General features: G+C 40.0%; 1 protein-coding gene across 1 annotated transcript; it reads right to left on the bottom strand.

The window, feature by feature from the left end:
* Positions 1-1,323: 1,323 nt before the first annotated feature.
* Positions 1,324-11,712, bottom strand: LOC5567212 (leucine-zipper-like transcriptional regulator 1). Its single transcript, XM_001651591.2, has 5 exons — positions 10,759-11,712; positions 3,027-3,503; positions 2,808-2,965; positions 2,226-2,746; positions 1,324-2,160 (listed from the first exon to the last, which is right to left on the bottom strand). The coding sequence occupies exons 1-5, from the start codon at positions 11,511-11,513 to the stop codon at positions 1,738-1,740; spliced, it is 2,334 nt and encodes a 777-aa protein (XP_001651641.2). The 5' UTR covers positions 11,514-11,712; the 3' UTR covers positions 1,324-1,737.
* Positions 11,713-12,008: the final 296 nt, after the last annotated feature.

Here is a 12,008-nt window from a genome sequence, read left to right as displayed (position 1 = left end):
AGTTTTGAATTTTAGCACTGAAAAGTACTGTTTTTGTAGCACTGAAAAGTACTGTTTTATTGCTTTAGATAGTTTTTAAGAAAACTTCCAAGAGCAGAGAGAATTCGTGTACGCACAACACGAAGGTACGATGCGCACTGAATGACGCTAAAGTTTGTATCATCGGTGCTCCTTGTTCCACATATCAGTTTGGATGATGAATAGAAGTAATAAACCATTATTCTTCTATGGTTTATTATTTCTATTGGATGATGACATGATGGACGATTTTGATGACGACTGTGCAACAGGAAGATTGAAAATTATTCTTCCAGGTGTTTTTGCATTATCTATAGCTCCGGCGGTAGTAGAGTTTGCAATGGTCTCGTGAATAGCAGCAATTTGCTTTTTGAGTTCCACGATTTCTTCGTCATAGTTCATTTTGACATCGTAGTGTGAGCGCAAACAGCAGCTTTTGATTGCACTCTGGCGTTCAACTTTGGATGAACCATTCAGTTTTGCGACACTTTTCATATTTCATAAAAAAAAAAAATATTTCATCGAAATATTCTGCGGGTGGCATAGCACTACCCGCCGCTTTGATATTTTCACCGGCCGAATTGGAATAAATGTGGAACCGAGATAAAACGTGGCAGCAAATACAACATATCCACCCTCTCGCATAGCCTGCTACGATCCGCCTCCTCTACAAGAGCTTTCGAATGAGTTTAAATTTGAACATTTTGAAAGACTAAGTGTGTCTCAGCGAGAATTACTCAGTTTTTTCTAATGATTATTTTTATATGGATTCGTTTAACAATTCATCTACAGTTTCCCTAAGAAATAGTATTGAGATTTTTCCAGGGAATATTTCATGAAAAGCCTGGAACTCCTCTCGAGAAATTTTCCAAACCTGGAGGAAAAAGTTATCGTAATCCGGGGTAACATTGATCAGGTTTTGGATATTTATTGACATTTTTATTTGAATAGGTATGCATAAGCTGCATATGTACGGAAAATGAAATGAAATATATTGTTAACAAAATGTTAGTAATAGCTTAATTTAGTGTTACCTAATATAGAACACCTAGATATAAGGAATCGTATGTAATGTTTGAAACGATATTAAAGGTAAGTTTACAATTTATACTCCCGGTACTTATTTATTTCACTTGCAAAAATATATCTCTACAAAATACTCAGGAAAATCCTCCAGAATTTGTTCAAGGAATTCTGCCGAAAACTTTATAGAATAGGTAAATGCTATTCACCATCAAGATAGGGACACTTCGGCACATCTTCTGCTTGCTACATATAGAAAAAAAGATAAGATAAAAATGATAGCATTTGGATTTGTTATGGATATTTCTTTATTTCATCATCTAGATTATAATAAAAGTTGAATATATTTAACACTAATATAGTTCCATTTTTCAACTTGTACGATAGTGTTGGTAATTTTGTTTCGAAATCTAGATAAGAACTAGAAATCTGTTTGAACTAACAATTGAGTACGTTTTTGCAGTTTTGGTCTACTCTAAAGCCAATCACATCTAGAACATTGATAATGAGAATAAAGGTACTATGAACGATTATTTTTAAATATGGGTAAATTTGAAAAACTTTTGTGCTTATCGATCGTAATGAGAATTTTGGCGACCAAGAGGCTATCAGAAAATACTGATCTTAGGGCAGCTCGTTATTGTTCCGCAACCACGCCAGCAGGATGCTCAGAACCGGCTGTAGAAATGCTATCCTTCAAATGTCACTATACAGACTGATGAAGGTCGAATCGTGGCTGATGCGTTTGCTATCCCCCTTGGTTTCGGCCACGGCCATGATCACGTCCAGCAGAAGTTCCCGTGTCAATTCCTGCATCTTGGGTAACCGTGCGACCTGGGAAAAGTTGTGCACCACCATGCGTAGGGCATAATTCTTGATGTCGGGGACATTCATTTTGTCGGACGCTTCCAAGATTTGCAGCACGTTATCGTACGTGATGTTGTTCTCTAGGTTGTGCTTGCAGAAGGCCTGCAGTCGGTTGTTGGTGAATCCGTAGAAACAGGGGGCCTGAAAAAGATACAACGAGTCCTCCGGAGGCATCTTCGTGTCGCCATAGTAGATGTAGCGCAGGAGAGAGCTGAACGCCTCTTGGGATGGCGAGATGTCACCGATTTGAATCTAAAAGAATAATCGATTAGGAACAGAAATCAATTTAATCCACTCGACTGATTTCTTTGACATACATTGACGGTGTTATCGGCTGGCATAAACGAGCGGAACATGGCCTGGAAGTACGTGCATCTGGCGGCCAGAATCGATTTGTGCGCTGGAATAACTTTGCCTTCGAGAACCAAATTGATGTCGCAGAATTCCTTTCCACCGGATTTCAGAAACACAGCCATATCGTTTTCCAGAGATGTTCCTATTGTTTTGTCGTACTTCATATCGGTGGAATGTTTACTGGGATTCAAACGTTTGCGGATGATTTCCACGATCAGTGGCTTTTCAAGTGCAGCGAACTCCGGCGACATGACGATGTCGTAGAAGTGATCCTCTTTGGTGATGAAACCAAGACAATGGTCCTTGATCAGGGTAAGACCCATTCGGTCAGCATTGTAGAGAGCATCCAGGACATTGGTTTTGGAAATTTTGAACTCCAAGTACTGCACACAGAGCTGCTCCAATCTGGGAATGTAAAATTGTACGGCCAGCTGATAGACGTCCATCATGAGTAGCACAATTTTGTTGCAGAACGGATCCTTAACTGAAATGAAGAGCAGAAATTTACAGTTTGTTCCTTTCATAAAGCTCACGCGTTCCCTTACAGTCAATTCGATCCGTGTAAATGTAGTTAAGAACCATTTCAAAAGCCTCCGGTTGTGCATTGGGCAACTGAACTTCAAGTATGGGACGTTCGGCAAAGGGAACCTCCGTGGTACCGAAAAGTTTCTCAAAATGCAGGTTTCTAGCATCTCGAGCCGCTCTGTGAAAATATGAGTTCTAAGCAAATGAAATCACTTTAAAGAAAAATTAGCACATCTTACAATATTTTCGATCTCAAGAACTGTGATCGCGCCACGATCATTGCAATGTGTGCCGGAACTTTGACCTCGTCCGTGCCAACCACAAACTGCACGTCGCAAAATTGACGGTTCTGCAGAAACTTTCCAAAATCATCCTGCAGGGTACACTTCGGGTAGCTGGAGAACTGGAACCGGTACATGTCTCCACTGCGGACATTGTTGTCGATCGTTCCGCCAAAGATGTACATGGCATCGCCGATAACTGCTGCAGCGTGGAACAAACGACCACTTGGGACCTGAGATTCCGGCGCCGGAATGACTGTTGACCAAACCTGCGAATCCAAATCGTAGCAATGCAAGTCGTTCGGCAAAGTGGAATCCGCTGCCCCTCCAAAAACGTACAAGAACCGGTCGTGATGAACCATAGTGTGGCCGTACCGCCGTGCTGGCGGCGGTGGTGCCCCTCTCAAGATGTGCTCGTTTGAGATACGTCGCCAGCTGAAACATATAAATCGTCTTATTCACTGGAACTTTATAGACCTCTTGCTTTAAAAAGGGATCAAACAGGCATCAAGAGAACAAAATGAAACTTAACAGGAACCAGAAGATAAAAGTTTGATTTCTCATAGGATAAAACCAAACATTAATTAGAATTACTCGTGACATTACGATAAGTATCACTGCTTGGGAATATTACTGTATTACTGAAGTTTTTTAATAATTTTCTTCGGAAATTTTTAGAAACAATTAGAATTTTGAAAAAAAAATACATACAACTTTTTCAATCAGGCTTTAATATGCAGTTTGTGAGACATTGGACATTGGGTATTATTCGGCCGGCTATTGAGTCATTATTCAGCCGAATGAATAATAATACTTCAACTATTCGGTATTCGGCTATTCGGTAGGGTAACCAATGTAAGCTGGATTCCTATATATTTTGAACCATCTAGGCCAGTTTCCAACAAACTCCCCATTTTAAATCGAAAACAAACTCAGCTCGTCTCGCATGACATATATAGGCTATATAAGACTGTTTTACATTTGCCTCAACCGTTTGCGCAAAGAAAACATCTTCATTTTGACTGACAATAATTAAACTCAATCTGTTCATCCATGATATTTTTCATATATTTTCGAATAAAAACAAAAACTTTTCTCAAACTTCTGGGTTAAATGAGTAAAGTTCCATCGGTTTTCCATTGTCGACACCAGTGGGTAGGACAAGTAGGACATGTACTACGCACAAAAAGACCTGGGCACAACAGTCATATGATTGTCCTACCCACGATGAACAAATAAAAAAAAACAAAATCACCTGAAAACTTAAACTCCTGTGAAAAACGATCGAGAATATCTATAGGAAAGTTACTGCAAGAATCTTCTTTAACCGTTATAAAAACAAATGGAGCAATCCTTCATGGCATTTCTAAATGAATCAATGGTTGGTTGAGAATGTTTTGGGACAAATGCCAATGAACGTTCATGGCAGTAATTCTTGAGATGTTTTGGAATTTCCATAGTAATTTGTTGAAGAATCTTTGGATGAAATAATCGATTAATCTAAGACCAGACAATTCCTATAGAACTCCCACAGTTAGTTCCTGAAAAATGATTTGATCAAATTCCCTCTCATATCATTCATAAAAATATTCAGAGCAGATTATGACCATCTTCTGAGTGTTTTTTTAGGATTGTTGAAGAAGTTCCAGTGAAATATTTAATGGAATTTCTGCGTGATGAAACATTTTTTCAAAAATCTTCAGTTTCTTCTGAAATCTTTTGCTATTAAAGTCACTTCGGTGCAAAAAAAAAAAACTACACAATTTAACAGAATTTTGGCTGTTCATCAATTTGTTATCTAGGAAATAAGAACAAAATCACTGGTTGTAAAGACAAGCAGGTTGTTCTATTTTTGCCACATTTATTCAATAAACTCCTAATTCTGCTCATTCAATGCGAGCAGAAATTGCAAAGGCTCCCGAGAAACCTTCACATACTATACTACCCGTACTCGCATAACAATCCCATATTCTATGGGATTTCTAGTGATCCTTTATAGAGAGATAAGCGGAAGTAAAATGGAATGATTTGGTAACAGACCAGCAGTGCTGATTTTGCTCGGCGTCGAGAATAATATTGTAACACGGACATGACTTCCTCATTGCTATAAAGTGTATTTTGTTTCGTTATAGATCCTTGAGCTACATATCAAAACTAATTAACAGCCGAAAAAATTAAAAACTAAAAATCGCATTGACAAAAATTCAAAAAAGGAAAACCACAGACAAACAGACGTCACACTCTCATCGATGTCCATCGACCAACTTTTTAACGATCGATTCAAATATCTGGTAGGTGGTCAATCGACCACCCGCAGCGCTCGCGTCGTTTTTGTTCGTGTTTGGCGTTTACACACTACCGCCACCTGTTGGTCCATCGGCCAACTACAGTGTTTTTAGCATTGGGCGTACATGTTTTCGCGACTATGATTTTGATCGCAATTTGTTCTAAGTGTTACGTCTGTTTCTCTGTGGGAAAACATTTAATTTTTTTGTTTCATGCAAAATTACTTTTACCGAAATAATTCCAAGCGGATTACATTACTCCTCAAGAAAAGTTCAAAACAAACATAACGCATGTTCGGCGATTCTCTCTTATAAAGGATTTCTAGGGATTTCCTATATAAATGGGACTGTTATGCGAGTATGGGCAGTATAACGGGTTCAACAGGCCCTTCAAGAATTTCGTCTCAGATTCTTCGAGTAAAAGCTTGAGTAATTATCATAGTGATTTTATTTAGATTTTTTCAAGGTTTCCTACAAGAATCTCTCCAGAAATTCTTCTAGAGATTTCTCTACAAATTCTCCCAGCAATAGGGTTTTAAAGCCCTGTCGCAATGTTAGTGCCAAACGCTTGAGTTTAGGTCAAAAACACACATTTACTTAATTTTTTAATGTTTTCTGTTTGTTTATATCCAAAAAACATTTTTTAAGCTTTTTTTGATTTTGTCACACCCCTTGGCTCGAACTCAAATTTAAAGTGAATTTTGTTTTCCGTGTCCCTTCCAAAATGTGGTTGGTTGTTACTAGTGATCCTTTATAAGAGAGATACGCGGAAGATGACATTTCTGTCAAAGTGTGAGCCAATCGAGCAGCGAGAGCTGTCAAAGCGTGAGCCAAACGAACATGCGTTATGTTTGTTTTGAACTTTTCTTGAGGAGTAATGTAATCCGCTTGAAATTATTTCGGTGAAAGTTGTTTTGCGTAGAGCAAAATATATGAAATATTTACCTCTTTTGAATGTTTGTCAATGCGATATTTAGTTAGTATTTTTTTCTGCTGTTTATTAGTTTGGAAATGTAGCTCAAAGATCTATAACGAAACAAAATACACTTTTTAGCAATGAGAAAGTCATGTCCGTGTTATAATATTATTCTCGACGCCGAGCAAACTCAGCACTGCTGGTCTGTTGCCAAATCATTCCATTTTTCTTCCGCTAATCTCTCATATAAAGGATCACTAGTTGTTACTACAGTGGCCGAACTAAAACCCCTGTGGTATTTTTGTCGACTAAGCGAACGTCAAACATGATCAAAAGTGTCAAGTTTCATTTATGGACCCAATTTTTAAATTAAAATTTAAATAAGATATAGCCATTATTTGAGTGGGAGAATTTGCTAAGGTAGTTGGATTAAAATGCTCTTTCATGTTATTAAATAAAAACAAGATTTCATTGAACATTTTAGGACCTTATTCTCTCAATTTCAATTTCAAAGTTATTTTTTCACTAATCCTTCTACTGAATTCTTTAGAAGATCTTCCTAAGATTTCTACAGAATTTCTCCTAAGGAAATCCTCAAAGGTTTATTTCAGAGTTTTTTTGAGTTTTTTTTAAGAAACCATGCAAGAATTCCTCCGCATGTTCATGTGGATTCCTTCAAGAATTCATCCACGAATCCTCTTCCTCCTTCGAAAAAGTCTGTTGTTTTCAAGGAATTTCTCCTGCATTTCATCCAAGTATTACTCCGGCATGATTTCCAAACATTTTTTGAAAAGTTTCTCAAAAAGCTCCATTGCAATTTCATAAGTTTATTTAAATTTTTACACCAGCTAATACTACAACAAGCTTCCCAAAAATTCCTTTGATCACACAAACATCCTATGCAAACCTCTATAGAGATTCTCTCCAATGTTTTTCGAGAAATCCCTTTAGAGAACCCTGCGAAATACTATCCCGAGATTCCATTGATTTTTTTTTTAGATTATCTAGCTAATCTTCTAAAACTTCCTCAGGAGTCCAGGCGTTATTTCAGAAATCATTGTTTCATACAGAGTGAGTTTAAAGCTTCCACTAGTTTTATATGAGGCTATCAGGTATCAGAAGGCCGGCTCCAAAGGCGCGATCCCCACCAGTTGGGAGATTTATGCCATCGCCATGTTTGAGCCTATTTCATCATCTACCCGATGGGATAGGAAAGGGATGGGAAAGATGGGAGGAAATAGGAGTGGGGTCCCTTGAAGAGGGAAGATCGCATGAGTGAACTGAGAGCATGTAGCTCCATACCATAATGGGTTCGAACAGCGCCCTAAATAGGGCACTACAACACGCATGAGCGTAAAGAGAGCCTATAGCTCATTACCACAGCGGGTTAAGAATAACAGAATGTCCTGAAGATTCAGGCTTCTGAATTCAGTTTCACTTAATAAGTGTTTACCAAGTAATTGGAATCGCATTTGCGCAAAAACTGGACAGTTACATATCAGGTGATACGAAGTTCCATAATTGGAATAACAACTATCACACACAAATGAGTCAGCTTGCTGCATATTTGCCAAGAATTTATCTGAAGCTTCACCCAGTACTTCGAAACTGGAATAGCTGGCTCAGGGCCAATGAAGTCATGCGATGCTCCATCGCGAGCTAGCTCATCAGCCAATTCATTTCCAGCGGTGGAAGAATGGCCAGGTACCCATACAAGATTTACAGAGTTGACTGAATTCAGTTCCTCAATTTGAATTCGACATGCGATAACAAGTTTCGACCTTGAGTTGGCCGAAGCGAGAGCTTTTATAGCAGCTTGACTATCTGAACAGAAGTATATGACTTTACCCATCTCGCGCTGTTGAAGTGCTGATTGCACTCCACACATAAGAGCAACAGTGCAGTTTCTACCAAGTGAGTAAAACTGATTCAGCCTTAGCTCACGAGAATATACTCCTGCACCAGCTCTACCTTCAAGAAGGGAGCCATCAGTGTAACATACTAAATTGTTTGATACACTTCTTTCCAAATAGCCAGACGTCCACTCTTCTCGTGAAGGGAATTGTGTGGTAAATGTCCTGTAAGGAAAGTTACAAGCAATTGTGAGATCACTTGGAGCAAGGACAATTTTGTCCCAATTCACCAAAAGTGGAAACAACGAAGTGTGTGTAGATCTACGATTCACTGGATTTTTCTCCAGTAGATCCAGTACCCATAAACGGTAAGAGCAAGAAAGTGCTTTTTTTAAGATGTATGTGTAGTGGCGCAACGTCGAAAAGGACCTTGAGCGCTGCTGTGGGAGTTGTAGAGAACGCACCAGACATCGCCATCAAGCACATCCTTTGGAGATGGCCCAATTTTGATTGGATTGTTCTCACTTCGCCCTTTTGCCACCACACAAGACATCCATATGCCAAAATTGGTCGAACAACTGTTGTGTAAATCCATTTGATATACTTGGGTTTGAGGCTCCATGTTTTACCAAAGTTTCGCCGGCATTGACCGTGACTAAAGATGCTTTTTTAAAGCTAAGTATGCTATTCCGGGGCCCAGATAGCCGTAGTGGTAAACGCGCAGCTATTCAGCAAGACCAAGCTGAGGGTCGTGGGTTCGAATCCCACCGGTCGAGGATCTTTTCGGGTTGGAAATGTTCTCGACTTCCCAGGGCATAGAGTATCTTCGTACCTGCCACACGATATACGCATGCAAAAATGGTCATTGGCATAGTAAGCTCTCAGTTAATAACTGTGGAAGTGCTCATAAGAACACTAAGCTGAGAAGCAGGCTCTGTCCCAGTGGGGACGTAACGCCAGAAAGAAGAAGAAGAAGATGCTATTCCGCTCAAGAAAAGTAAAAATTTCTGCCCAAGAAATGGTCAAGAAATTTTCTACAGTGAGCTCCATTTTAATTGACATTTCTTTTCAACAGCGTACTGCGATAAAAGAAAAATGCTTTTCTTGAGCATTTCTTGCAAGAAATTTCCCACGCATCGAGATAGGCGATTACTTTTCTGTTGAAGTGCATACTTCGCTTAACTCTGAAATCAATGTTCGGTGTCCAAGAAAGTTTGAAATCTAGAACGACTCCGACATACTTTATCTGATCAGTTACATTAATCTCAGTGCCAATAAGACGTAAAGCTCGAATTCCATCGCGGTTTCGTCTATCCGTAAAAAGAACAATAGATGTTTTATTCGGATTAACCGAAAGGCCATATTGGCGACACCAACTCTCGACTACCTGAAGAGCAGTTTGCATCAGGTCGAATAGAGTGCTTATGCTCATACCAATTATCAAAACTAGATAGTCGTCTGAAAATCCATAAATTGGTATTGTTGAGTTGGTTCAATAGCGTATCTGCTAATTTTCCGAATCGCTTCTTGACGCAATGTCGAGAAGAGATGTCGGTTTTGATCATTTGATGAATCCAATTGGTAATCATTGTAGGTAGCCCATGGTTTCGTGCGGCTTCCAATATGGCATCGAAAGACACGTTATCAAAGGCACCCTCAATATCCAAGAAAACACCCAAGCAGGATTGCTTTTCGATATCGTATACAACTTTGTGTAAAAGAGTCACAGTGGACTTTCCAGATTGGTAAGCATGTTGATTCACATGAAGAGGCATGTTTGCCAAATAAACATCACGGATGTGATGATCGATAATGCGTTCCAGACATTTCAGAAGAAAAGAGGTCAGACTGATTGGTCTAAAACTCTTCGCTTCCTCATACGACGCACGTCCTCCTTTTGGGATAAACTTTACAGTAATATCACGCCAGGATTTGGGAATGTACCCGGTAGCAAAACTGCTTTCAAGTAGCTTTTTTAAAACATGTTTGATAAACTCAAATTCCTTTTGGAGCAGAACAGGATAAATCCCATCCGCTCCTGGAGATTTGAAAGGAGCAAAACTATTAAGAGCCCATTGAATCGATTCAGTAGTTACGATACTGCGAGCCGAGGCCAGAGACTCGTAACTACATGAAAAGACATTTGGTTCATCCGTAGATGCTATGTCCACACATCCGGGGAAGTGTGTATTGAATAAACATTCTAAAATTTCTTCATCGGAAGAAGTAAAGTCACCATTAGGTAAGCGAATTTCGTTCACTTGGAAATCCTTAGATTTTGCAAGGATTTTGTTCAGCCGACTGACTTCACTCAAACTGGAAACATTGGTGCAAAAGTTTTTGCAGCCGGATCATTCAGCAGAACGAAGAGCCTTCTTGTAAGCCTTGCGAGCCGACTTAAACGACTCTGATCCAGCTGAACGGCGTCTGTTCCAACTTCTTCTACATTGTTTGTCAGATCGGAATTCCACCATGGGTTACCTCTTGCAGTCTTCACTCTCAGGAAACGTTAATGCTCCCAGTGGACGCTTCACCCTTTGGAGGAAGCACCACACTAGACAACGGACTAGTATAAAAATTAAAAATAGACTTGCTTCCAGCCCTGTTACTGCCAGTTAGCCCAGAATCGTACTTACGTCTTATCCTTGAAATTAAACTGAAACAGCGTATTCGTAATTTGCAGTCCGCTCTGGCCCGAGAAAACATACATGCAACCTCGCGCCACGGCCACCGGAAAGTTGCAACACGTCGGAGGACGATCCCCCTTCTGCTGGACCTCTTCCCACTGATGGGTTTCTCCGGTCAACCGAATCGTCCACATATCGTTCAACCGGGCATTACCGTCGTATCCGGCATAGATCCACAGCTTGTTATCGTAAACCGCGGCACCGTGAGCACTTCTCGGAACGGGGGTCCTTCCGACAAACTTCCACTCGGTCCATTGTCCGTTCTGGAAATTATACTCGAACAAATCGTTCTTATTCGTCAGATTGGAGTTGGAATGGATATCCCCGGTGTAACCTCCGAAAACGAACATCGACGTTCCGTGGACGACCGCTGAGTGATGGTAGCGTGGAGCCGGTGGTGTTCCCGTGGAGAATGCCCTTCCCCACGACTTATCCTTCACTCCGAATCGGATCAAATCGTTCAGCATGTTTTTGCCATTGTCCCCTCCAAAGACGTAAATCGCATCCTTGTAGGCCACCACCGTATGCTTCGATCGCCGGGCCCCAACGAATTCGTCGCACTCGAGCATCCGTTTCCATTTGTTGGCCGCACTCGGCGAGGGTCCCGGCGTTGGTCCGGATGCCAAAGAAGTGCTGCTGCTCGGACCAACCAATGAAGCAGCGGCCGAAGGCGTGGGCGAAGTGAAGCGATTTGCATTGGCCATCGTTTCGGAACCGATTTGCACTATTTAAATGATCACTGATACGGCCAAGGGCACCCACGAGAACTATTAAGCAAAATCAATGCATCGTTTAAACAGAAAGTAAAATGTTTGTTGAGATTTTTCACAAAAACAGTTCTTTGCACGAAATTAAAACGTCTTTCTTTCTCTGTTTCCACCAGAGAATGGAGCACGTTCACGTTGAGAGTCAGCCTACGCATATACACACCAAGTACAAACAGGTAAAAATTAATGAAATTTTTGAAGTTTTTAAATTTTGTTCCTTGACATGATTCAAAATTGTAAATAATATTTAATAATATATTACAGTAATACCTCGATATAACGTAACTCGATTTTCATTTTCGTTACGTTATATCGAGGTTACGTTATATCGAAGCAAAATATTTTTTTTCTAATTTTCGTTCAAAATCTACGGTTTGATGAGACACTGATAAAAATCCACACGCTCGATCTGTGTGTTTAAAATTATGGATC

This window comes from Aedes aegypti, chromosome 3, assembly GCF_002204515.2.
Source record: "Aedes aegypti strain LVP_AGWG chromosome 3, AaegL5.0 Primary Assembly, whole genome shotgun sequence".
In the NCBI taxonomy this organism is placed as follows: domain Eukaryota; kingdom Metazoa; phylum Arthropoda; class Insecta; order Diptera; family Culicidae; genus Aedes; species Aedes aegypti.
The sequence above is the reverse complement of the archived record's forward strand: the minus strand, read 5'-3'. Positions and strand labels throughout refer to the sequence as shown.

What these genes read in the sequence shown, in the direction of transcription:
- LOC5567212 (XM_001651591.2), bottom strand. Translation starts at nt 11,513, where the DNA reads ATGGCCAATGCAAATCGCTTCACTTCGCCCACGCCTTCGGCCGCTGCT. An exon ending in TTTAATTTCAAGGATAAGAC is followed by an intron (nt 3,504 to 10,758) that starts GTAAGTACGATT and finishes TATATGTTTCAG; the next exon opens with CTGGCGACGTATCTCAAACG. An exon ending in CAGCCGATAACACCGTCAAT is followed by an intron (nt 2,161 to 2,225) that starts GTATGTCAAAGA and finishes TTATTCTTTTAG; the next exon opens with ATTCAAATCGGTGACATCTC.